General features: G+C 41.4%; 3 protein-coding genes across 3 annotated transcripts; 1 reads left to right on the top strand and 2 right to left on the bottom strand.

The window, feature by feature from the left end:
• Positions 1-754: 754 nt before the first annotated feature.
• Positions 755-12,731, bottom strand: LOC309692810 (serine/threonine-protein kinase pim-1-like). Its single transcript, XM_082511629.1, has 11 exons — positions 12,646-12,731; positions 5,398-5,471; positions 3,413-4,912; positions 2,783-3,019; positions 2,542-2,667; positions 2,324-2,418; positions 2,138-2,185; positions 1,835-2,053; positions 1,565-1,745; positions 1,308-1,478; positions 755-1,218 (listed from the first exon to the last, which is right to left on the bottom strand). The coding sequence occupies exons 3-11, from the start codon at positions 3,471-3,473 to the stop codon at positions 1,127-1,129; spliced, it is 1,230 nt and encodes a 409-aa protein (XP_082367755.1). The 5' UTR covers positions 3,474-4,912; positions 5,398-5,471; positions 12,646-12,731; the 3' UTR covers positions 755-1,126.
• Positions 10,226-23,884, top strand: LOC309693063 (uncharacterized protein; the record flags this gene model as incomplete). The annotated part of the gene is made up of 6 exons (XM_082512040.1): positions 10,226-10,273; positions 13,385-13,492; positions 13,728-13,894; positions 14,017-14,215; positions 14,315-14,405; positions 23,469-23,884. 6 exons carry the CDS (start codon positions 10,226-10,228, stop codon positions 23,867-23,869), a joined length of 1,014 nt encoding a protein of 337 aa, XP_082368166.1. The 3' UTR covers positions 23,870-23,884.
• LOC309692809 (serine/threonine-protein kinase pim-1-like) lies at positions 17,588-26,298 on the bottom strand. Its single transcript, XM_082511628.1, has 11 exons — positions 26,177-26,298; positions 22,230-22,303; positions 20,245-21,744; positions 19,616-19,852; positions 19,375-19,500; positions 19,157-19,251; positions 18,971-19,018; positions 18,668-18,886; positions 18,398-18,578; positions 18,141-18,311; positions 17,588-18,051 (listed from the first exon to the last, which is right to left on the bottom strand). The coding sequence occupies exons 3-11, from the start codon at positions 20,303-20,305 to the stop codon at positions 17,960-17,962; spliced, it is 1,230 nt and encodes a 409-aa protein (XP_082367754.1). The 5' UTR covers positions 20,306-21,744; positions 22,230-22,303; positions 26,177-26,298; the 3' UTR covers positions 17,588-17,959.
• Between the last annotated feature and the right edge of the window lie 1,310 nt (positions 26,299-27,608).

Here is a 27,608-nt window from a genome sequence, read left to right as displayed (position 1 = left end):
TTCTTTTGCACCAAGGCGTTAAAGAAATGCTAAGAAAAAATGAAAATACTACGTTGCAACCTGTGTGTGTGTGTGTTTATATATCTGTATCTATATAGATATAGATATATATGTGTATTCGTACCCTTTTTTCATCATCTAGTTTCCTGTGCCAGATCTTCTACTGATCCACTGAGGCAGACATGTAAAAAACATGAACTAAAGCATATTTCTGTATATAAACAGGACTTTAAATCTTTATCAACAGCTACTTTAGAGGAAATTCTTCAATAAACTGCAACCAAAGGCTCAACTCAGAGGACAAAACCCAACCTGTTATAAATAGTGTGACAGCAAACTTTCTCTTGTGTAAAGTTACAAATAGGAGTAATTATCCACAGAAGCTTTTATACATAATGAAGTTATAATTCGTCCTGTAGAAATTGTACATTTAAGCTATATAGTTCCCTCTGTGATAACTCTGCTATGAATGCCTCTTATTAACTTTTATGCTTTTACAACCCACTATGAGCAAACACTCAGCAACAGTGGGAAGGAAGAACTCCCTTCTTGAAGGAAAAAACCTCTGGTAGAACCTGGAAATCTGTCTAAACTAGTTGGGGGTTAGAGCAACAGATGCAAGTCTTCAGATCATTTGCAGTGTGACTGTCTTTGTGCACACTTTAACCTCATTCAGTTTTCTTATTTGTCAAAATGCACCATGGGTAAAAAAAAACAAAACAAAACAAAATAGTAATGAAGGAGAATCCTCAGCAAAGATGAATTAAACAAGTTTTATTTTGATCCAATTTTACTTTAAGTAAAACACATCTTTATTTGATGACTTTAATGTCATCAAATAAAGACAGTTTTGATGGAGCTCCTGACCCGGCCCAAGCTCTCTATGAAGACGAGGAAAAACTCCCCAGGGGGCCAGATCGATGGGAAGAAACCTCGGGAAAGCCCATTCAAAGAGAGATCCCCTTTCCTGGGATGGCTGGGGGGGTTACAGGAAGTCCGAAAAAGCTAATTTTTTATTTATTTATTTTTTAAGATTGACCCATTCCTGTCCAACAGAAAAAAGAAAGGAGGTTACCACAATGTATCACACTTATATGATAAGGTGTGAATTGTGTGTTTGTGTGTGCTATCTTAGCCAGGGGTGAAGCTGGAGCTCCTCCAGTGTTGGGCGCTTCTCCGGGGCTATAGTTAAACATGCCTCCAAGAAATTCTGGCATTCTTGAAAGAAAGAAAAGATCCAAAAGATGAAGATGATAGTTCTAGTGATCCAAGGCATCAGTGAATCTGGAAGTGTGAAGTTTTCTTACCTGTGGACAGACGCTTTTTGATGCTCAGTTTCTTTGCGAGGAACCTCTCGGTACTAAAGTGCCGTGCATGAAGCGCTTCATACAACACCACTCCCATTTGCCACACCGTGGTGGGTCCACACCTGTAGCAGCTCCTCCTGTACCACTCGGGAGGGGTGTGAAGAGGAGTGCCTAACAAACAGACACAATTACAATTTCTTCTAAAACAAAAGACACAAATTGTTACATCTGTGAAAAGCAGGAGCAGAATATGTTACCATAGAAGACGCGATACAGAGATCGCTGTTTAACAAAGCAGCTCAGTCCAAAGTCAATGATGCGAACTCGAGGCACATCGGAGCCGGTCTCAATCAGAATGTTTTCTCCCTTGATGTCCCGATGAAAGATGTGTTTATCCTCAAGTTCCTTTACAGCATCAACTAGTTGCTTCAGAATGACCTGGAAAAGATGAAAAACACAATAATGAGTTAATGCTTTTCTGCCTTGATTGAATGCTGTACAGTCTAAGGCTCTCCCAGTCAACCTACCTTGGCCTTGTCCTCTGGTAAGGTTCTTCCATATTCTGCTTTGTATTTTTGCAGGTCCACAGCGGGGACAGGTCTCTCCAGCACCAGGATCAGCTCTTTGCCAAGGTCGAACCACTCCAGCAAGGACACAGGTGCTGATATTCCCACTGACCCTTCTGCTTCACCTGCAAGTTTAACCATAATGGCCACTTCCACCGAGAGCATCTTCCCGCTTTCATCCTGAAATATTACAACAAAGTGGATGATGAGGAACGCCGCATTCAATCCAGTAATGTAAAACTAATTCAAGTGTTGGACGCTTACCGCCACTTTGCAGTAGACTTTATTTTTGGGAATGTGTTTGATGGCAACCTAGAAGACACAGAGCATTGGTGAGCATTTCCTCAGTATGACATAATGAAAGGTGGAAACACAGCAGACGTCTCAGTTTACGATATTATCCATTATCTGCGTTACTGCCTGTCTTACTACCATCATCTGAACACTTACTGGAAAACGATCTTCTATCCGGTAGCCAGAAAACACTGCTCCGCAGCCTCCTTCTCCGAGCTGGTGCTCCTCCACATATCTGGCTTGGAATTCACCTGAACAGACAAAACAGCAAATCTTGTTTTATTACAGCTGTGACACAAATTACTCTCCTCTGTAGCCTAAATGTTCCTTTTGCCCTTCCCCTGAATATAAAACCCAAGCTGCTTGCTACTTACGTTTTTGGTCTGCTACTGATTTTTTGTCCTGGTCCACATTCCTTTTTTTTTTCTTGGGTGACTCTCTGTTGTCTCCCGTGGCCTTTCTTTTGCCATGTTTTGCGCACACCTGTTTGTTGTTCAAGTCTGGAGATGTGGAAAACACCAAAAGCACATCATGATAGACACAAACACTAAACACCAATATCTTAAACCTAGCAACCACACTTAATCTACCCCCTTATTCAACTAATTAGCCTACCTTTACCAGAGTCCAACGAGGAGGATGCTTGCTCCTTGTCACCGCTCATATGGTCAAGAAGTTTAGCCCTCTTTGCTTTCTTTGTTGTGTCCTCTTCATCTTGCACAACCTTGCGCTTCACTCCTTTGACCACATCTGAGCTGGTGGAAGGACCAGCCTGCTCAGCGACCCTCCTCCTTTTCATTGGGGTCTTCTTTTCAGGACTGGCCTTTCTTTTAGCAGTCCTGCTCTTACGATCTATAAACGACAACAACACAGTGGTGAAAAAGAGTCCCCGACATCAAGACTGGAAGCAGTTTGATGGCAAAGAATTTGAAATTGCTTTTGCTTAAATGATCACAAGTTTAATCTTGGGATGAAAAAAAAAAACTGATCAGTGCGAGTTGATACTAGGTTTACTAAGTCTTAGATCTTGATGGCACTTGTTGGTCTGTTTTTACTGTTGAGTCCAAGAATAAACTTATTACATTATTTTACCAAAAGACCGGTAACCTTTCTTTGATTAGACATCTTGTATTAAAGCTATTTTCAATTAAACATATGATTCAATTGCTCCAAAAATGATTCACACAGTGTCAACATTTCTAGGATTTGGATTTTACCAGGATTTGATTTTATTATTTTACTTACCTTGATCTCCCGAATCTTTCTTATCGGCTGGAGTGGCAATTTTTCTTGTTTCCTTTTTCATTGTAATTTCGGAGACCCTTTAAAATCGAAAATGTAAACCGTAATGAGCTAAGATTGAGTTAATACTCCTTCAAATGTGCACCCTTCAAATGCTTGACTTTTCTAACTGAATTCTGTAAGTGAGCTTTATAAGTAAACTCTGGAAACTACGGCAACACAACATAGAATCTTGCCTTTCAGTGACTTCACTGACTGCCAGTAGTTCAAAGTAGTTTACAGAAAAACACTGGCAGACAAAGCCATAATATTTCATATAATTCAATCATTTCATATCAATTAAACAGTTTCTTTCATTATCTTTCATCATTTGTATAAAGACCTCATCTATGGATGACAGTATGAAGATTTGTGGTTGACCACACACATTATAATAAACACAGTGTCAGCTACATTGTCATCTGATTTAAAGTATTTATTATGTACATTTAACTGTCATGGTAGTGAGTCTGTGACCCAGTGTTTTGTGTTTGTTCATTTATATTCATTGATTATTCTTATGTATGTTTTTGGTTCTCTTTATTGTTTTCTTCTTGTGTTATATTCTTAGGCTTTAGGTTTCTGTTACTTTGCCTTGCCCCTGTGTCCCACGTGTCATGTCTAGTCACTCTTGTTTCCATGTTCCCCAATTTCTCCCCAGTCAGTCATGTCTCTGTGTCAACTCTGTGTCTTTGTAAAAGTCTCTTGTTTGCTGTTTTACTTTGATAGTCATGTGTGCTGTGTTAGTGTTTTCATGTCTGTGAAGGTTCTCAGTCATCTAGGTCATCGTAGTCTAAGGAGTTTGGAAAGAAAGCGTCTGGACTTGAAGTTGCTTGAAGATGTTTCACCTTCTCGGATGAAAAGAACTTAAACTTTGCTTGAACGTCTTCAAGCAACTTAAAGAAGTGCAGACGTTTTCTTTCTAAGCTCCTTAGACTATGTTAGTGTTTTCAGTTTTCCTTCCCCATGGTCTTGTTGTTTGTGATTTCTCGCAGCTGTGCTCTCATCCTGTGTCTTATTCCCTCATTTATCCCTCTGTGTATTTAAGCCCATTGTTTTCCTCTGTTTGCTGTTGGGTTATCTGTGTATCATCCATGACAATTAAATGAAATAGCAAATGCAACTACAATTTCAATGAGATTCATTCCTGGCATTCTACTGCGGTGGCTGAAAGTAGACACCAAGCATTATCACTGTAACTGATGTAAATATTGGACTTGGAGGGGATTCGTCTGATAGACTGATGCAAACATTACTGTGAGGACATTTTTGAATCTCCCAATTTTCTTTTTTTCTGAAAGAAAGAAAGTTGGTTACTGTATCACATTTGTATGGCAAGATGTGAATTCAGTATGCGTGTGTGTTTGTGTCAGAGAGGAGTTTATCTGAGCCAGGGGTAAAGCAGGAGGTCCTCCAGCATTGGGCACTTCTCCAGGACTTTGTTAAAACTTGTTTTCAAGACGTCTGAAATGAAAGAAGGACAAGAGATATCGAGATGATAATTCCAGTGATCCAAGCGATCACATTGATTTTCTGCAAAATTTTCTTTTTGAGAGTCATTCGGCTGGGCAGGGGGTATAACACATCTGCAATGCAGCAACATCTGCTCTCTGGGCCTGTGTGAGAGTGTTATCTCAATGGCGGGAATGAGGATGTTGGAATTTGGCATCTCAGGCACCAACTCATCTCTTTCCTTAACCGGGCTCACCAGAGATTGGTTTCAGCCTCTCTCCATGCTTTAAGGAGGTTGAGTTGATAAATCTGACTGGCCCCTCCCCTGTCTGACCCTATCTCTTCATAGTCAACACCAATGTTCTCACCGTGTGACCATGAACGGTCCTTACCACTTGGCAAGTAATTTCGAGCTAGAAGAAGGGAGTAAGACAAGCACTTTATGTCCCTGTTAAAATACAACTACATTTTATCAAATATCACTAAGCAGTCCTTACCTTTAAATACAGCCTGGTTTCTTTCTCTTTCTTTCTATATCTCTGAGTGAAGTTAGCTCTCATTCTTTCTCTTCCTGTGAAATACAGCAAGTAGAGCTTTAGATAGCAACACACTGTGACACAGTTAGTGTTTGTTGAGGTGATAGAAATGCTGCATTTGAAATTACCTGACACAACATTTTACTCCCTTTTATGTTCACTCCTTTTTTTCTGAAGTACCGCAAATTATGGGCACGTGGGGTTGTTCTGGTGTTGTGCTAAAAATAAATCAATCAAAACTACAGTACATGGTTTGTTCTTTCATCTCTTTTTATGCGACATCCTCTACTGATTAAAACGCGACTGCCTTTCACTGTTTAGGCTCAAATCTCATTGTTTGAAGGCCTGCAGTGACGTGAAATATTAACTTCCCCCAAATGCGTTAAACCCAAAGTAACGAGTTTGTTTTGAAAATATACGGAGTGGAAACTACAGATATTTGTAGTTTTGCACGTCTTTCTTCCTCCACCAGAGGCCATAGGCGCTGTCGATCTTGTATGTCCTCCTGCGGCAACATCTCTGTGAAGCTGATGCCTTCTTGCTTGCAGGTTGAAGAATCTTTGGTGCGCCTCCACAATTCTTCTTTAATTCGCCTCTGTGTGAATAGAATAATGATGTTTCTGTTTCTGCCATCAACTTGTTTCCCTAAGCGGTGGACAATATCAACAGCCTCTTCTAAGTTCAAGTCAGGGGCAATCTTCTGAAGCGTTTGCAAAACCTTCACTCTAATGTTTTCGTCTTTGTCTTCCTTCACCCCTTTCAGTTTTAGGCACCACCTCATTCGGTAGCGCTCTTGTTCTCTCACTCTTCTTTTCAAGTCTTCGTTTTCTTTAAGCAGCAGTTCATTCGCATTTGCCAGTTTAACAACTTTCAGTTTGCAATCAGCTATCTCTGCAGCGTTAAACTCTACAGCCTTAGCCAAGCTGGCAACCATAGCTGCACTTTGTCTGTTTTGTTCCTTGATATCCTCCAGTTGTGCTTCAAATTTTTTGTCAAGTCCCATAATGGCTTCAAAAATAGTTTTATTGGAGATATCATCTTCCTTCGCTGAAGATTTTGTTCTTTTCTCCTCTGGCGGTTGTTTTCGTCTCCCTGTGAGGTGTCATGCCGAGCAGATATCAGAATTGAGTTCAAGCAAAGTTGACTCTTTTGGTGATTACAGTTTGTCCGGGCGGGCTGTGCGTCTTATTTCATCTGCAGACACGTCGTTGGATGAGGAACAGCTCATGTTGGCATCAGTGGCAGTCAGGATGGCGGCATCTTCCAGAGGGAAGGTCAGGTCGCTGGTCTCTCTGAGCAGGACGCTGTCCACCAACAAGCCCGGTTCCACGGCTGGAGATTACCCTCCTCCGGCTGAAGCCCCCGCTTTTCCCCCGAACAGCGAGCCAGCAGCGGCGCCTCAGCGGAGACCCAAAAGCAGCGGCTGCTCCGTGCTCCTCTTCCCCAGTCAGGGCAGCCAGTTTGTGGGCATGGGCAGAGGACTTTTGAAATACCCCAACATTAAAGAAATGTTCACCATAGCCCAGAAGATCCTGGGTTATGACCTGCTGTCTCTGTGTCTGGAGGGCCCCGAGGACGAGCTGCAGAAAACCCCAAAGTAAGTGCCAGATAAATGTCTGGAAAAGGACAATAACTGCAGGTCCTGCCTTCTTAAATGTGGCCATTTTATCTTTTTTAAAAAAATAAATACTGCTACAGTAATATTAATTTATATTTAAAATGTGCGCACATTATGTATGAAGGTGTGGATGAATGATGCTTGTTGTAAGAAAGCATTTTGAGTGCCCAGTAGAAGAGCATCTTTCAAATGCAAAGTTTCTCATTTCAACTTTAATTACTGCACATGATTAAGGCGATAAGAGTAAATAAGGCTTCCAACAGTGGTTATTTCTTATTATCATATCTTATTTTTATTGGTTTTATCAGTAGATTGTTGTTTCACTCCCACCAAAAACATCACCGTAAATAATCTTCTGATTCTGAATGACCATTTAAAAAAATAAACAAATTGTTCTGAGTTAATTTCAGTTACGGATGTATCAGTGACGTAAATGATATATCGGTCATAATCGGGAGGCTGTTACATTTTTTTTTTTTTTTACTTGTTTTAACTTGTCTTTTCTGGGGCGATGAACTTTGCAGAAGGTAGAAAGATTTCTTTTTTGGGGTCTTTTTGTGCATTTGTACAGTGGCGTGTCTAGAAAATTTTTGTTGGGGGGGCCAGGTAGGGGCACAGATTTGGAGAAGGGTGGCAGATGTAATTGGCAGATAATGTTAAAAACAATTCTACCAACCGTTAACCATAATTCAATAACCCTGTAAACCTAATAACCGTAACCTTATTAGAATGAGATTTTAACCACTACGGTGCAAAGTGTTTAGATACTGTGTTGATTAAGTACAAGAGATACAATCAGTCAGTGTTTATTCAGCATTCAAGGACATCAATATTTGCATAGTATTTTACTGACATGTAGTGAATGAATGAATGAATGAATGAATATTCTTTATTGTCATTGTCACAGGTACAATGAAATTGAAAGATGTCTCTGGTCAGTGCAACATCACAAAAGATAAATACTTAAAAACTATAATTAAATACTTAAAAACTATAATGATAGGATATAAAAGATAGAAATACATATAAAATACAGTATTCTCATACCGTAGATACACCCAAGCAATCCAGGCCTAAGGCCCCATACAGACACTCAACATACGACCTAGTTGATATATCACTCAGTCAATTTGTTAGCGCATCCAACAAAACATGTCTGAAAGCATTCCAACATCAAGGGCACAAATGACAACAGGGGCAATGAAAGTCATCTACTTTTAGTAGCATTGAGACATGATATTGCAATTGGGTAGAAACTGTGTTTGAGTCTGTTAGTCCTTGTGTATGTTGTTCTATACCGTTTACCTGAAGGCAGCAGTTCGAACATGGAGTGACCAGGGTGTGAGGTGTCCTTTATGATGTTATGGGCTCTTTTGAGGCAGCGGGAACTGTGTAGGTCTTTCAGTTTGAGGAGAGGGCAGCCGATTGTCCTTTGGGCAGCGTTGATTACTCCCTGGAGTGCTTTCCTCTGAGCCACTGTGCAGCTAGCGTACCATATGCCTATGCAGTACGTTAGTATGCTTTCGATGGAGGCTCTGTAGAAAGACACCAGCAGTCTCTGTGTGATGTTGTTCTTCCTAAGCACTCTCAGAAAGTACAGTCTCTGTTGTGTCTTTTTCAGTAGCTCAGAGGTATTCACACTCCAGGATAGGTTTCCCTCTATGCTGACTCCCAAGAAGCGGAAGTCTGCCACCCTCTCCACACAGTCGTCGCTGATGATTAGTGGTTGGATTTCTGTCTTGTGTCTTCTGTAGTCAATTATGAGTTCTTTGGTCTTTTTCGTGTTTAGGAGAAGGTTGTTATCCTTGCACCATGAAGACAGCCGCTCCACCTCATCTCTGTAGGCAGACTCATCTCCCCCAGATATGAGCCCCACCACAGTAGTGTCATCTGCGAACTTTACAATGGCGTTGCTCTGGTGGGCGGGGGTGCAGTCGTGTGTATAAAGCGAGTAGAGCAGTGGACTAAGCACGCAGCCCTGTGGCGACCCAGTGCTTAGATTTAGGGCTGGAGATGTGTAACGTCCCACTCTCACTCTCTGTCTGCGGTCGGTGAGGAAGCTATTGATCCACTTACAGGTGCTGTGAGGAAGCCCTAGGTCTTTTAGCTTGGCGTCCAGTTTGTATGGAAGAATGGTGTTAAATGCCGAGCTATAATCCACAAAGAGCATACGCACATAGCTTCCTTGCCTCTCCAGATGTGTTAATGCTACATTGAGTGCTGTTGCTATGGCGTCCTCTGTCGATCGGTTTGCTCTGTAGGCAAACTGGTGTGGGTCAAGGCTGCTGGGTAGGGCTGCTGTAATGTGGTAACGCACAAGTTTCTCAAAGCACTTCATCACCACCGGGGTTAGTGCCACTGGTCTATAGTCATTTAGGCTAGAGATGTGAGGTTTCTTGGGCAAGGGTATTATGGTGGAGGTCTTGAGGCAGGGTGGGACGTTTGACTGTTCAAGGGATTGGTTAAAAATCCTGGTGAAAATATAGGCAAGCTGGTCTGCGCAGTCTCTCAGCACACGTCCTGGTACGCCATCTGGGCCGGCTGCCTTCCTCGGGTTAACAGCCCGCAGGGTGCGCCTCACTTCATGCTCCTCCAGAGTGATGATGGTACTGCTGCTGTGGGCTGTATGGTGTAACTGTTCCTCTGAGGCATAGGGTGCAGTGACCTCAAAGCGTGTGACGAAGATGTTCAGCTCCTCCGCCAGTGCTGGGTCACCTTCAGCCATACCTGATTTGGACTTGTAGTTTGTCAGCTGCTGGACACCCTGCCACACCAGCCGGCTGTTCTTACTCTCCAGGTGGTTCTCGATCTTCTTCCTATAGTCCGCCTTGGCCTTCTTAATGCCTTTTTTCAGGTTGGCTCTAGCCCTGCTGTAGCTCTCCCTGCTTCCGGACCTGAAGGCGCTGTTCCTCTCTTTTAACAGCTGCTGGACTTCCCGGGTCATCCATGGCTTTTGGTTGGTGTAAACCCAGATCTGCTTGTCTACTGTGACAGTGTCTATACAGTGTTTGATGTAACAGAGGACACTGTTTGTGAACATTTCCAGGTCTTGATGTTGGAAGATATTCCAGTTGGTTCTGTCAAAGCAGTCCTGTAGCTGTTGAGAAGCGCCCTCTGGCCATGTTGTTATAGTTTTAGTGATGGTCGACGCAGTTTTCCTGATTGGGGCATATGCAGGAATTAGGAGCAGGGATAAATGGTCAGATTGGCCCAGATGTGGTAAGGGTCTTGCTCTGTAGCCCTTCTTGATGTTGGAATAGACTTTATCTAAGGTGTTAGCCCCTCTCGTGGCACACTTCACATGCTGGTGGAAATTAGGGATAGCTGTTTTTAAATCCACCTGATTAAAATCACCCGCTATAATGTGCACTGCGTCAGGATATTTATTGAGTTTATTGTTGATGTTCGTGTGCAAAAGCGCTAGTGCCACGTTAGTATTTGCATCTGGCGGTATGTAAACAGTTGTTATTACCACAACAGTGAACTCCCGTGGAAGATAGATGGGCCTGCATTTGACAGTCAGATATTCTATGTCCGGAGAACAGTGACGGTCTATGATCACTGTGTTTGTACACCAGCTGTTATTCACGTATATGCAGATTCCCCCTCCTTTTCTCTTACCGGAATTGTTTGTTCTATCCTGGCGCTGTGCGGTGTAGCCTGCTAGCTCAATAGCAGAGTCCGGGATGGACTGATGCAGCCAGGACTCAGTGATTAGAAGAATACATGAGTTTTTGATGTGATTGTCCGTTGTTATTTGTAACCTTAGTTCGTCCATCTTGTTCGCCAAGGATCTGACATTCGAGAGATATAAACTCGGGAGCGGTGGTTTGAAAGGCTTCCTCCTTAGCCTGGTTAGCACGCCAGCCCGGCAGCCTCGCTTCCTCCTTCTCTCTCGTCGCCGTCTGCGTCTCCCTCCCGCCAGAATAGTAATCCAAGGAGCGCCCGGTCTCCTCGCTACTTCCTCTGGTATTTTGTGTGAGTGGATAAATTCCATGGTCACGCTCACACGGTAACTCACTCCGATCTTAAGAAGATCATGTCTGCTGAAGATGTTATTCGCTTGACTGATCGCGCACAAAACAAAACACAAAACGTACAAAGATAACCAAACACCACACTGACCAGTGGTACATCGAGCTGCTGCAACTGTGTGCGCCGCCATCACAGTGCACATGTGTTTTGGGCAAAAACATTTTTGAATATTAAAATACGAACATTTTTAACATACAATTGGCAAATTAGCCAATTCCAATGCAAAACCAATGCCTGTTAAAAAAAAAAAAGAAGATAATCTTCTCACAAACTGGTGTTTGATTTTGAAACAGGAAAAAAGTGGAGAAACAACTGAAAAGACTAACATTTGAATAAAACCTGAAAGCAAGTAAATACTTTCTATGCTGCCTTACTTTGGTAATATTGAGAACAACACTGGCTGATGATGAAATGCAGTCAGCTGGCATGGTGACACTGCCAGTATTAACCTGCAGGGCTGGACTGGGACAAAAAAATTGGGCATTTTCACTACAGATTGGCCCACCAGGTATTAAAGCCATAAAGCCTTTGAATGAAAACAAACGCTGTTGTGACAGTGATGTACAGTCTTTTTGGTATATGTATGATTTCTATACATTTTACGTCAGATAAAAACTTTCTTCGCAAGATTCAGATAATTATTTAATAAAAGCTAGATATTTTAAATGAGAATAAAAAAGAAAAGTATTTCTTTATGCCCTCCTCTCCCTGTTAAAGCCCTACCTGGCCCCCTGGCAACACTTTGCTAGACCCGCCCCTGCACAGTTACCAGCTGTCAGCTACATAAAAAAAGGATCCTGGTGTTATTTGTCTCTCAGAAACAGTTCATAACTTCAACTCATCCATGTCACCTAAAAGGTAAACCTGTTTCTCCATCACCTGTTCAGCTCTGATGGTTCAGTAAGGACATCTCCTGGTTTCATCTTCATGTTTCCCTCTCACCACATATCCAAACCGACATCATGACCAGCAGCTTTACAGCTGTGGCTCCAGCAAACATTCTAACTAAATAAATTCTAACAACAGCTGATCAAGCTTAAACGTGCTGCTGCTGTTTAGCGCGACATCTGCTGGTTTCCTCTTTCTGGCTCAAAGTGGGTGATAAACAAACAAGAGAGACGATCAGCTGATCATTGATCAGTTTCATGATTGAAGTAGCAACAGGAGAGAGAGGAGAGATGATGAGAGGAGAAGAGGCAGCTGTGCAGCGTAAAGACAGAATAAATCCAGTTTTGTGTCTTTTTCCATCCTAGCTGAAGTCCGGGACAAACTGCGTCTCTTCTCAGCTCAATACCAAACCCGTAATATTTTCTCTGAATGAGGGACCATTCCATTTTTAAGGAGCTGTTGGCAACTCTACTAACTAACCTTATGAATAAAATAAAGTTCACTATCAGTAACATCATAGCAACCGAACATCTGTATAAACTTGTCATGCTAGCTCACACAGTATGAGGTATTGTAACTGACTGTAAAAAGTCAGCACAACGAAAATAAACTCCACCTAAACTTGGTTTATATCTGACCCAGATAGACTGCAGCTCATAACTTCTTACCTGAAGTTCAGTTCACCTGACACTCGGACTGGTGGCCGCCTCGGGGCTCTCCTCCTGCTTCCCCTTCCCTCGTCCACCTGCTGGCCTCTGTGGAAGCCCTGCCATAGCCACCACCAAACAACTGAGTTATTTTTACACATCGACCTGCATCTTATAACTCATAACTCTTATGTTAAGTGGGGGAACTTGCACAATCGGTGGCTAACTAAATACTTTTTTGCCCCACTGTACACTCACTGGCCAAATTTTTGTTAGATACACCTGTTGAGCTGCTCATTAGGTCAAATACCTAATCAGCCTATCACATAGCAGCAGCTCAGTGCATTTAGGCATGTATACATTAATAAGATGACCTGCTGAAGGTCAAAGGGGATTTAAATGACTTTGAACATGCATTGTTGTTTGTGTCGGACAGGCTTGTCTGAGTATTTCAGAAACTGTACAACCATCTAACCGGTTTATAGAAAATGGTCTGAAATGGAGGAAATCTCCTGTGAGCAGCACTTCTCTGGGAAAAAATCACTTGTTGGTGCCAAAGATCAAAAGCGGAATGAGCAGATTACTTACAGCTGTAAGGAAAGCAACATGAACTCAAATACCCACTTACTTCAACCAAGTTATCAAGAAGAGCACCGCTGAAAGCACAATACGTTGAACCTCGAAGCTGATGGCCTAGTGTCACCTGCTGGATAGAGGTGAAAACACAAAGCAAACAATGTCTCTTTCATCTGTTTCACAGCATGCACGGGAACTGGAAACTCGCCGAAGGGAGGCAGAGGAGAGAGAGCGGAGGAAGCAGAGGGAGGTGCAGCTGGAACTGGAAAGACAGCTGAAAGAGGCTGTGATGGTAAAAAAAAAAGTTTTCCACTTGACACCAATTATGTACAGAGTCTTTTCTCCTTGACTTTGATCTTTGAGAACTCCAGCAAAATGTTGACTGTCATTATAAAATTCACACCTAGTCTTTAATGATTTGGAAAAATGGTTATGACAGTCCAGGAAAAGGTAATTCAGGAATAGGTCAGTTTATACCGCTCTGTTGGTGCATCTGTTTATGTAGCTGTGTGTGTGTGTGTGCATAGATAAAAGACAGCATGCAGGCTGAGATGCAGGTGAAGGAAAAGGAGGCTGAACAACAGAAGAAGAGGATCAGGGAGCTGGAGCTGACACAGCAGCAGCTGGAAGTTGCCCTTAATATGGAGATCCAGGCTCGGCTGGAGGAGGAGAGGGCCAGACTGGAGCTTGAGCGGTAACAATGGATTTCTAACTCTTATTATGGCCCTTTATTATTTTATTTGTGATGGAGATCTGAGATATCCATGAGAAGTATTAACATTTTCAGTTGCTTCTTCCCTTTTTCCCCTCCTTCAGGTTGCTGCAGGCTGAAGATGAAAAGAGGAAACATTTCCAGCTCCTCCAGGAGCAGCAACGTACAATGCAAAACCTCAGCCCCATACAGGAGCTGTCAGATGGCAGTCCCGATGAGGACACCCCCTCAGCCCTCAACTCTGCCTCTCAGGAGCTCCAGGATCTGCAGGCATCTCGCCAAAGAAGTCACCAGCGTCTGGAGGTGAACAAGTTTGTTTTGACTGGCTTTGTGAGCAGCATCTTATTTAGTGCTCTTCTAAAACAACACTGATGAAGATGCCTGCATGATTTTTGTTTCCAGGAGGTTCAGGAGAGGCTGAGGAATGCCAGTCAACAGGTACGGCACTGGAACATCCAGCTGAACCGACTGATGACCCCCATTACTCCTGCAGGTGCGGTATTCACTTTGCCTCTTTGCAGCACAGACTTCTGGAACAGAGTGTTAGTATAGTTAATAACAGTGTAGACCAGGGGTGTCAAACTCAAATACACAGTGGGCCAAAATTCAAAACTGGATCAAAGTCGCGGGCTAACTTTAATATTTATTGAAATATATTTATTCCTCCAGATATAAGAATGAATCTTTTCTTATGGACTCAAACACATTTTGCTGAAAAACTGAATATGGAACAAGCAAAGCTTAATACTAAACAATATATATATTAGCTGTATAATACCAGTAGGCCAGCTCTAATAGTAATTTGGTATGGCTTCGCGGGCCAAATGCAATTAGGCTGCGGGCCAAATTTGGCCAGAGTTTGACACCTATGGTGTAGACCATATAATCTGTCAGATAATTGCATTAAAATGCTACAAAAGGCACCTACCCCCAAACATGTCAAGAGATTCATTCAGTGACTTGAATGAAAGAATCTGACTCACCTCAAGTTAATTAAAATTAAAAATAAATCTTATTATGATTTAAACACGGAAATCTTAAAACGAAAAATAAGCGCATGCACAGTTGTTACAGGCTGCAAACATGTTTTATACTGCTTTGAAGTCTGGGACAGCATCATAAGAGGCATAACTGATCTCACCATAGTCCCATGAAGACTCAAGATGAGTGTTTTCACGACTGCCATCTTGGTGTTTTGAAATCAGGCATGATGAATGAAGGGAAGAACTGTCTGTTAAGGTTCTCAGTCGTTCAGGTCATCGTAGTCTAAGGAGCTTGGAAAGAAAAGCATCTGGACTTCTTTAAGTTTCTTGAAGAGCATTTCACCTCTCATTCAAGAAGCTTCTTCAGTTCTCTGAAGAAATTCTGAACTGAAGAAGCTTCTCAGATGAGAAGTGAAACATCTTCAAGAAACTTAAAGAAGTCCAGATGCTTTTCTTTCCAAGCTCCTTAGACTGTAGTTAAACTTCACACACTGGACTTGTCAGTCACACATCCTTCGCCAGTAGGCATTCCCAGAATGATCTTTCCCCTTCTGACGCTTAGAATGACCAAATATGTGCAAAATGGACAATTCCACATGCCACCATGTCAGTCTTTTATTAAATATGACATGAAACAAATGACTGAGCCATTAAATTTGTCACAAAGGTGTTCACCTAATTCCAGGCAAATGGAATAGACTTCTATGGGACCATAAGTCTTTTTGCACTTTGACATTTGTTTTACTTTTCAGATCTGTAACCTATAACTTTTATACTGTATGTGTTTTGATCATAGGAGTCTACTTACTTACTTTTAGCACGTTTAGCAGATGATGTTGGCTTCTTTTTTCAGTACTGGAGCTTCCTGCTCATTGAAGACTTTTCTAAAAGGAAATGCTTAATCCAAAATGGCGTTTTAAGGGCTTGGATTAATGTCAATTTCAGCAAATATTCTTTCTTATGTTAAAAGAACATGGATCTCTGTCAGTGATAACTTCTGACTTTATAACTCAAATTTTAAGAGAGAGCTTCACTGCTAAGCTCTCATCTGTGTGGGTGTCACGGTTCGCTTGAGGACTCACACGCAGGACTCAGAGGCACAGTCAGTATTTATTACAGTTCCACCAGGTGTATATACAAACAGTGCAGGGGATAGTGCTATATACAAAGCGGTGACAGGGAAAAGGCTCTGGGGAAATCCAGGTAGGGAAAAGACACTTGCTCCTCTTCTGACTCTCTCTCCAAACACCGCTCGGGGGATGCAGAGTCGGGTCCAGGGGATCTATGTAGAGAAGGAAACACACGTTAGAGGTTTTGCACAGGGAAGCAAAAGAGAACTTGCTCAGAGCCGGGCTGCACTGACGCCAGTCACACACAACGATCCAGTGATGAGTAGAAGCCACTCCCTGGCTTAAATGCTGGCTGCACTGATGAGGCCCAGGTGTTTCCTCCTCAGAGGGGCGTGGGCCGAGGGCGTGAACCCACCATGAGTTCCGCCCTGGCGAGAGAGAGAGAGAGAGCACTACTAGTCAGCGGCCTGCTGATCCCCTGGCCGTGACAGTGGGGTTCAAATCCCTTATTCAGATTAAGATTTTATGTGACATTACATTGGCAAAAATTAAATTTACTTGAATAATGTGAGTATTGGAGTAAGTACTTGAGTAGTTTTTGAATAACTTTAATTTTGTAATGTGCATATTTTATGAATAATGATGTTTCAATACTTTAATCTACTGAATAAGTAAGAATTAGACTTAATAATCTTTTTACTTTAAAAAGGGAAATTGTGTACAATCTTTTATTCTCCAAAATGCACATAATAAAAATGTTTTGGGGAATGTATATGCTTTTTAAAAACCAATTGCTTCTTACTTGATGCATGCTATAACTTTCAGCAAAACTGAACTAAAATGTGTTAACAAGCTTACCAAATAAGAAATGTTTTGCACCAAGGCGTTAAAGAAATGCTAAGAAAAAATGAAAATACTACGTTGCAACCTGTGTGTGTGTGTGTTTATATATCTGTATCTATATAGATATAGATATATATGTGTATTCGTACCCTTTTTTCATCATCTAGTTTCCTGTGCCAGATCTTCTACTGATCCACTGAGGCAGACATGTAAAAAACATGAACTAAAGCATATTTCTGTATATAAACAGGACTTTAAATCTTTATCAACAGCTACTTTAGAGGAAATTCTTCAATAAACTGCAACCAAAGGCTCAACTCAGAGGACAAAACCCAACCTGTTATAAATAGTGTGACAGCAAACTTTCTCTTGTGTAAAGTTACAAATAGGAGTAATTATCCACAGAAGCTTTTATACATAATGAAGTTATAATTCGTCCTGTAGAAATTGTACATTTAAGCTATATAGTTCCCTCTGTGATAACTCTGCTATGAATGCCTCTTATTAACTTTTATGCTTTTACAACCCACTATGAGCAAACACTCAGCAACAGTGGGAAGGAAGAACTCCCTTCTTGAAGGAAAAAACCTCTGGTAGAACCTGGAAATCTGTCTAAACTAGTTGGGGGTTAGAGCAACAGATGCAAGTCTTCAGATCATTTGCAGTGTGACTGTCTTTGTGCACACTTTAACCTCATTCAGTTTTCTTATTTGTCAAAATGCACCATGGGTAAAAAAAAACAAAACAAAACAAAATAGTAATGAAGGAGAATCCTCAGCAAAGATGAATTAAACAAGTTTTATTTTGATCCAATTTTACTTTAAGTAAAACACATCTTTATTTGATGACTTTAATGTCATCAAATAAAGACAGTTTTGATGGAGCTCCTGACCCGGCCCAAGCTCTCTATGAAGACGAGGAAAAACTCCCCAGGGGGCCAGATCGATGGGAAGAAACCTCGGGAAAGCCCATTCAAAGAGAGATCCCCTTTCCTGGGATGGCTGGGGGGGTTACAGGAAGTCCGAAAAAGCTAATTTTTTATTTATTTATTTTTTAAGATTGACCCATTCCTGTCCAACAGAAAAAAGAAAGGAGGTTACCACAATGTATCACACTTATATGATAAGGTGTGAATTGTGTGTTTGTGTGTGCTATCTTAGCCAGGGGTGAAGCTGGAGCTCCTCCAGTGTTGGGCGCTTCTCCGGGGCTATAGTTAAACATGCCTCCAAGAAATTCTGGCATTCTTGAAAGAAAGAAAAGATCCAAAAGATGAAGATGATAGTTCTAGTGATCCAAGGCATCAGTGAATCTGGAAGTGTGAAGTTTTCTTACCTGTGGACAGACGCTTTTTGATGCTCAGTTTCTTTGCGAGGAACCTCTCGGTACTAAAGTGCCGTGCATGAAGCGCTTCATACAACACCACTCCCATTTGCCACACCGTGGTGGGTCCACACCTGTAGCAGCTCCTCCTGTACCACTCGGGAGGGGTGTGAAGAGGAGTGCCTAACAAACAGACACAATTACAATTTCTTCTAAAACAAAAGACACAAATTGTTACATCTGTGAAAAGCAGGAGCAGAATATGTTACCATAGAAGACGCGATACAGAGATCGCTGTTTAACAAAGCAGCTCAGTCCAAAGTCAATGATGCGAACTCGAGGCACATCGGAGCCGGTCTCAATCAGAATGTTTTCTCCCTTGATGTCCCGATGAAAGATGTGTTTATCCTCAAGTTCCTTTACAGCATCAACTAGTTGCTTCAGAATGACCTGGAAAAGATGAAAAACACAATAATGAGTTAATGCTTTTCTGCCTTGATTGAATGCTGTACAGTCTAAGGCTCTCCCAGTCAACCTACCTTGGCCTTGTCCTCTGGTAAGGTTCTTCCATATTCTGCTTTGTATTTTTGCAGGTCCACAGCGGGGACAGGTCTCTCCAGCACCAGGATCAGCTCTTTGCCAAGGTCGAACCACTCCAGCAAGGACACAGGTGCTGATATTCCCACTGACCCTTCTGCTTCACCTGCAAGTTTAACCATAATGGCCACTTCCACCGAGAGCATCTTCCCGCTTTCATCCTGAAATATTACAACAAAGTGGATGATGAGGAACGCCGCATTCAATCCAGTAATGTAAAACTAATTCAAGTGTTGGACGCTTACCGCCACTTTGCAGTAGACTTTATTTTTGGGAATGTGTTTGATGGCAACCTAGAAGACACAGAGCATTGGTGAGCATTTCCTCAGTATGACATAATGAAAGGTGGAAACACAGCAGACGTCTCAGTTTACGATATTATCCATTATCTGCGTTACTGCCTGTCTTACTACCATCATCTGAACACTTACTGGAAAACGATCTTCTATCCGGTAGCCAGAAAACACTGCTCCGCAGCCTCCTTCTCCGAGCTGGTGCTCCTCCACATATCTGGCTTGGAATTCACCTGAACAGACAAAACAGCAAATCTTGTTTTATTACAGCTGTGACACAAATTACTCTCCTCTGTAGCCTAAATGTTCCTTTTGCCCTTCCCCTGAATATAAAACCCAAGCTGCTTGCTACTTACGTTTTTGGTCTGCTACTGATTTTTTGTCCTGGTCCACATTCCTTTTTTTTTTCTTGGGTGACTCTCTGTTGTCTCCCGTGGCCTTTCTTTTGCCATGTTTTGCGCACACCTGTTTGTTGTTCAAGTCTGGAGATGTGGAAAACACCAAAAGCACATCATGATAGACACAAACACTAAACACCAATATCTTAAACCTAGCAACCACACTTAATCTACCCCCTTATTCAACTAATTAGCCTACCTTTACCAGAGTCCAACGAGGAGGATGCTTGCTCCTTGTCACCGCTCATATGGTCAAGAAGTTTAGCCCTCTTTGCTTTCTTTGTTGTGTCCTCTTCATCTTGCACAACCTTGCGCTTCACTCCTTTGACCACATCTGAGCTGGTGGAAGGACCAGCCTGCTCAGCGACCCTCCTCCTTTTCATTGGGGTCTTCTTTTCAGGACTGGCCTTTCTTTTAGCAGTCCTGCTCTTACGATCTATAAACGACAACAACACAGTGGTGAAAAAGAGTCCCCGACATCAAGACTGGAAGCAGTTTGATGGCAAAGAATTTGAAATTGCTTTTGCTTAAATGATCACAAGTTTAATCTTGGGATGAAAAAAAAAACTGATCAGTGCGAGTTGATACTAGGTTTACTAAGTCTTAGATCTTGATGGCACTTGTTGGTCTGTTTTTACTGTTGAGTCCAAGAATAAACTTATTACATTATTTTACCAAAAGACCGGTAACCTTTCTTTGATTAGACATCTTGTATTAAAGCTATTTTCAATTAAACATATGATTCAATTGCTCCAAAAATGATTCACACAGTGTCAACATTTCTAGGATTTGGATTTTACCAGGATTTGATTTTATTATTTTACTTACCTTGATCTCCCGAATCTTTCTTATCGGCTGGAGTGGCAATTTTTCTTGTTTCCTTTTTCATTGTAATTTCGGAGACCCTTTAAAATCGAAAATGTAAACCGTAATGAGCTAAGATTGAGTTAATACTCCTTCAAATGTGCACCCTTCAAATGCTTGACTTTTCTAACTGAATTCTGTAAGTGAGCTTTATAAGTAAACTCTGGAAACTACGGCAACACAACATAGAATCTTGCCTTTCAGTGACTTCACTGACTGCCAGTAGTTCAAAGTAGTTTACAGAAAAACACTGGCAGACAAAGCCATAATATTTCATATAATTCAATCATTTCATATCAATTAAACAGTTTCTTTCATTATCTTTCATCATTTGTATAAAGACCTCATCTATGGATGACAGTATGAAGATTTGTGGTTGACCACACACATTATAATAAACACAGTGTCAGCTACATTGTCATCTGATTTAAAGTATTTATTATGTACATTTAACTGTCATGGTAGTGAGTCTGTGACCCAGTGTTTTGTGTTTGTTCATTTATATTCATTGATTATTCTTATGTATGTTTTTGGTTCTCTTTATTGTTTTCTTCTTGTGTTATATTCTTAGGCTTTAGGTTTCTGTTACTTTGCCTTGCCCCTGTGTCCCACGTGTCATGTCTAGTCACTCTTGTTTCCATGTTCCCCAATTTCTCCCCAGTCAGTCATGTCTCTGTGTCAACTCTGTGTCTTTGTAAAAGTCTCTTGTTTGCTGTTTTACTTTGATAGTCATGTGTGCTGTGTTAGTGTTTTCATGTCTGTGAAGGTTCTCAGTCATCTAGGTCATCGTAGTCTAAGGAGTTTGGAAAGAAAGCGTCTGGACTTGAAGTTGCTTGAAGATGTTTCACCTTCTCGGATGAAAAGAACTTAAACTTTGCTTGAACGTCTTCAAGCAACTTAAAGAAGTGCAGACGTTTTCTTTCTAAGCTCCTTAGACTATGTTAGTGTTTTCAGTTTTCCTTCCCCATGGTCTTGTTGTTTGTGATTTCTCGCAGCTGTGCTCTCATCCTGTGTCTTATTCCCTCATTTATCCCTCTGTGTATTTAAGCCCATTGTTTTCCTCTGTTTGCTGTTGGGTTATCTGTGTATCATCCATGACAATTAAATGAAATAGCAAATGCAACTACAATTTCAATGAGATTCATTCCTGGCATTCTACTGCGGTGGCTGAAAGTAGACACCAAGCATTATCACTGTAACTGATGTAAATATTGGACTTGGAGGGGATTCGTCTGATAGACTGATGCAAACATTACTGTGAGGACATTTTTGAATCTCCCAATTTTCTTTTTTTCTGAAAGAAAGAAAGTTGGTTACTGTATCACATTTGTATGGCAAGATGTGAATTCAGTATGCGTGTGTGTTTGTGTCAGAGAGGAGTTTATCTGAGCCAGGGGTAAAGCAGGAGGTCCTCCAGCATTGGGCACTTCTCCAGGACTTTGTTAAAACTTGTTTTCAAGACGTCTGAAATGAAAGAAGGACAAGAGATATCGAGATGATAATTCCAGTGATCCAAGCGATCACATTGATTTTCTGCAAAATTTTCTTTTTGAGAGTCATTCGGCTGGGCAGGGGGTATAACACATCTGCAATGCAGCAACATCTGCTCTCTGGGCCTGTGTGAGAGTGTTATCTCAATGGCGGGAATGAGGATGTTGGAATTTGGCATCTCAGGCACCAACTCATCTCTTTCCTTAACCGGGCTCACCAGAGATTGGTTTCAGCCTCTCTCCATGCTTTAAGGAGGTTGAGTTGATAAATCTGACTGGCCCCTCCCCTGTCTGACCCTATCTCTTCATAGTCAACACCAATGTTCTCACCGTGTGACCATGAACGGTCCTTACCACTTGGCAAGTAATTTCGAGCTAGAAGAAGGGAGTAAGACAAGCACTTTATGTCCCTGTTAAAATACAACTACATTTTATCAAATATCACTAAGCAGTCCTTACCTTTAAATACAGCCTGGTTTCTTTCTCTTTCTTTCTATATCTCTGAGTGAAGTTAGCTCTCATTCTTTCTCTTCCTGTGAAATACAGCAAGTAGAGCTTTAGATAGCAACACACTGTGACACAGTTAGTGTTTGTTGAGGTGATAGAAATGCTGCATTTGAAATTACCTGACACAACATTTTACTCCCTTTTATGTTCACTCCTTTTTTTCTGAAGTACCGCAAATTATGGGCACGTGGGGTTGTTCTGGTGTTGTGCTAAAAATAAATCAATCAAAACTACAGTACATGGTTTGTTCTTTCATCTCTTTTTATGCGACATCCTCTACTGATTAAAACGCGACTGCCTTTCACTGTTTAGGCTCAAATCTCATTGTTTGAAGGCCTGCAGTGACGTGAAATATTAACTTCCCCCAAATGCGTTAAACCCAAAGTAACGAGTTTGTTTTGAAAATATACGGAGTGGAAACTACAGATATTTGTAGTTTTGCACGTCTTTCTTCCTCCACCAGAGGCCATAGGCGCTGTCGATCTTGTATGTCCTCCTGCGGCAACATCTCTGTGAAGCTGATGCCTTCTTGCTTGCAGGTTGAAGAATCTTTGGTGCGCCTCCACAATTCTTCTTTAATTCGCCTCTGTGTGAATAGAATAATGATGTTTCTGTTTCTGCCATCAACTTGTTTCCCTAAGCGGTGGACAATATCAACAGCCTCTTCTAAGTTCAAGTCAGGGGCAATCTTCTGAAGCGTTTGCAAAACCTTCACTCTAATGTTTTCGTCTTTGTCTTCCTTCACCCCTTTCAGTTTTAGGCACCACCTCATTCGGTAGCGCTCTTGTTCTCTCACTCTTCTTTTCAAGTCTTCGTTTTCTTTAAGCAGCAGTTCATTCGCATTTGCCAGTTTAACAACTTTCAGTTTGCAATCAGCTATCTCTGCAGCGTTAAACTCTACAGCCTTAGCCAAGCTGGCAACCATAGCTGCACTTTGTCTGTTTTGTTCCTTGATATCCTCCAGTTGTGCTTCAAATTTTTTGTCAAGTCCCATAATGGCTTCAAAAATAGTTTTATTGGAGATATCATCTTCCTTCGCTGAAGATTTTGTTCTTTTCTCCTCTGGCGGTTGTTTTCGTCTCCCTGTGAGGTGTCATGCCGAGCAGATATCAGAATTGAGTTCAAGCAAAGTTGACTCTTTTGGTGATTACAGTTTGTCCGGGCGGGCTGTGCGTCTTATTTCATCTGCAGACACGTCGTTGGATGAGGAACAGCTCATGTTGGCATCAGTGGCAGTCAGGATGGCGGCATCTTCCAGAGGGAAGGTCAGGTCGCTGGTCTCTCTGAGCAGGACGCTGTCCACCAACAAGCCCGGTTCCACGGCTGGAGATTACCCTCCTCCGGCTGAAGCCCCCGCTTTTCCCCCGAACAGCGAGCCAGCAGCGGCGCCTCAGCGGAGACCCAAAAGCAGCGGCTGCTCCGTGCTCCTCTTCCCCAGTCAGGGCAGCCAGTTTGTGGGCATGGGCAGAGGACTTTTGAAATACCCCAACATTAAAGAAATGTTCACCATAGCCCAGAAGATCCTGGGTTATGACCTGCTGTCTCTGTGTCTGGAGGGCCCCGAGGACGAGCTGCAGAAAACCCCAAAGTAAGTGCCAGATAAATGTCTGGAAAAGGACAATAACTGCAGGTCCTGCCTTCTTAAATGTGGCCATTTTATCTTTTTTAAAAAAATAAATACTGCTACAGTAATATTAATTTATATTTAAAATGTGCGCACATTATGTATGAAGGTGTGGATGAATGATGCTTGTTGTAAGAAAGCATTTTGAGTGCCCAGTAGAAGAGCATCTTTCAAATGCAAAGTTTCTCATTTCAACTTTAATTACTGCACATGATTAAGGCGATAAGAGTAAATAAGGCTTCCAACAGTGGTTATTTCTTATTATCATATCTTATTTTTATTGGTTTTATCAGTAGATTGTTGTTTCACTCCCACCAAAAACATCACCGTAAATAATCTTCTGATTCTGAATGACCATTTAAAAAAATAAACAAATTGTTCTGAGTTAATTTCAGTTACGGATGTATCAGTGACGTAAATGATATATCGGTCATAATCGGGAGGCTGTTACATTTTTTTTTTTTTTTACTTGTTTTAACTTGTCTTTTCTGGGGCGATGAACTTTGCAGAAGGTAGAAAGATTTCTTTTTTGGGGTCTTTTTGTGCATTTGTACAGTGGCGTGTCTAGAAAATTTTTGTTGGGGGGGCCAGGTAGGGGCACAGATTTGGAGAAGGGTGGCAGATGTAATTGGCAGATAATGTTAAAAACAATTCTACCAACCGTTAACCATAATTCAATAACCCTGTAAACCTAATAACCGTAACCTTATTAGAATGAGATTTTAACCACTACGGTGCAAAGTGTTTAGATACTGTGTTGATTAAGTACAAGAGATACAATCAGTCAGTGTTTATTCAGCATTCAAGGACATCAATATTTGCATAGTATTTTTACTGACATGTAGTGCACATGTGTTTTGGGCAAAAACATTTTTGAATATTAAAATATGAACATTTTTAACATACAATTGGCAAATTAGCCAATTCCAATGCAAAACCAATGCCTGTTAAAAAAAAAAAAGAAGATAATCTTCTCACAAACTGGTGTTTGATTTTGAAACAGGAAAAAAGTGGAGAAACAACTGAAAAGACTAACATTTGAATAAAACCTGAAAGAAAAATAAATACTTTATATGCTGCCTTACTTTGGTAATATTGAGAACAACACTGGCTGATGATGAAATGCAGTCAGCTGGCATGGTGACACTGCCAGTATTAACCTGCAGGGCTGGACTGGGACAAAAAATTGGGCATTTTCACTACAGATTGGCCCACCAGGTATTAAAGCCATAAAGACTTTGAATGAAAACAAACGCTGTGGTGACAGTGATGTACAGTCTTTTTGGTATATGTATGATTTCTATACATTTTACGTCAGATAAAAACTTTCTTTGCAAGATTCAGATAATTATTTAATAAAAGCTAGATATTTTAAATGAGAATAAAAAAGAAAAGTATTTCTTTATGCCCTCCTCTCCCTGTTAAAGCCCTACCTGGCCCCCTGGCAACACTTTGCTAGACCCGCCCCTGCACAGTTACCAGCTGTCAGCTACATAAAAAAAGGATCCTGGTGTTATTTGTCTCTCAGAAACAGTTCATAACTTCAACTCATTCATGTCACCTAAAAGGTAAACCTGTTTCTCCATCACCTGTTCAGCTCTGATGGTTCAGTAAGGACATCTCCTGGTTTCATCTTCATGTTTCCCTCTCACCACATATCCAAACCGACATCATGACCAGCAGCTTTACAGCTGTGGCTCCAGCAAACATTCTAACTAAATAAATTCTAACAACAGCTGATCAAGCTTAAACGTGCTGCTGCTGTTTAGCGCGACATCTGCTGGTTTCCTCTTTCTGGCGCAAAGTGGGTGATAAACAAACAAGAGAGACGATCAGCTGATCATTGATCAGTTTCATGATTGAAGTAGCAACAGGAGAGAGAGGAGAGATGATGAGAGGAGAAGAGGCAGCTGTGCAGCGTAAAGACAGAATAACTCCAGCTTTGTGTCTTTTTCCATCCTAGCTGAAGTCCGGGACAAACTGCGTCTCTTCTCAGCTCAATACCAAACCCGTAATATTTTCTCTGAATGAGGGACCATTCTATTTTTAAGGAGCTGTTGGCAACTCTACTAACTAACCTTATGAATAAAATAAAGTTCACTATCAGTAACATCATAGCAACCGAACATCTGTATAAACTTGTCATGCTAGCTCACACAGTATTGCTAGCTCACAGTATTGTAACTGACTGTAAAAAGTCAGCACAACGAAAATAAACTCCAGCTAAACTTGGTTTATATCTGACCCAGATAGACTGCAGCTCATAACTTCTTACCTGAAGTTCAGTTCACCTGACACTCGGACTGGTGGCTGCCTCGGGGCTCTCCTCCTGCTTCCCCTTCCCTCATCCACCTGCTGGCCTCTGTGGAAGCCCCGCCATAGCCACCACCAAACCACTGAGTTATTTTTACACATCGACCTGCATCTTATAACTCATAACTCTTATGTTAGCTGCCCTCAGTAGCATACTGTCTGAAATACTCACTTACACTCGGATATACATTTGATATTTGATTGAATTTTATTGTTTTACCTTTGGGGTGGCACCTGGGGTGGCCAGTCTGGTTGGGGGGGTGGCCTGTGCCCCCCCAGGCCACCCCGCTGGACACGCCATTGAGCTACGGTTGTAGCCACAGCTGCCCTGGGGAAGACTGACAGAAGCGAGGCTGCCATATCGTGCCATCGGCCCCTCTGGCCAACATTAGTAGGCAAGTAGGGTAAAGTGTCTTGCCCAAGGACACAATGACCAGGACAGAAAGCCCAGGGATCGAACCGGCGACCTTCCGGTTACAGATGCGATTCCCAACCCCCTGAGCCACGGTCGCCCCGTATTTAGTTTTAAAGCAAGTTACAGGGCTTTTCCTGCCTTTCTGGAGGGATTATATTTCACTAAAAAACGATCTAATATGCATGTCCACATAATTATGCATTATTATAATTATAATATATTAAAATATATTAAATATATTTTAATATATTAAAAACACACGCTGTATTTTAAAGAACATACATTAAGAAGCAGATTATATTAGATTTATATTTTAAATAAGACAAAATTTGGATTTTACAGCAGTAAAATGATTGTATCTCTACAGTTTAAACATGTAATAAGCTTTGCCCTGCACAGAGTGGATAGTGAAACAAATGGAATCATCATAAATACATTATTTCATATTTATTACTTCCCCCTCCTCATTGCTTTATTATTGTAGCTCTAGTAATAAATATGTAAGGATTCTGGATCAGCACAGTGATGCCCATAGTATATACAGTATTCTGAAGAAGGTCTAAAATGTCCCTGTGTGTGCGTGCATGTGTGTGTTTTATTTAGATGGATTTTTAAAAAAAAATATTACTCATGATATAACATTGTGCAGACGTGCCTGGTAAGGACATGAGGAGGAAACAGCAGGAGCTGTGTGAGGCTACTAAAGGCAGGGCTATAACATTTTTCTGTCATCATTTTATTTTAGATTAAGTGCAAGAGTTGTTAGGTGTGGATAATTAGATTATAGTTTATTGCAATAGCAAGTTGTGCCTTGTTCTCAGATAGACAGCAAGTGGAGAGTGATATATGAAATGATGGGATGGAAGGAAGAAGAGAAGCAAAGAGTGATTCACAGGCAGAGCCTAAGCGCTGTCACCAATCTTTGCATTTTGTTATTATCTCATGACACTTGTTTAATCAGCTACCATCTCTCCTGTGG

This window comes from Aulonocara stuartgranti (assembly GCF_965226115.1).
Source record: "Aulonocara stuartgranti genome assembly, chromosome: 17".
Taxonomy (NCBI): Eukaryota; Metazoa; Chordata; class Actinopteri; order Cichliformes; family Cichlidae; genus Aulonocara; species Aulonocara stuartgranti.
This window is presented reverse-complemented; position numbering and strand designations above follow the sequence as displayed.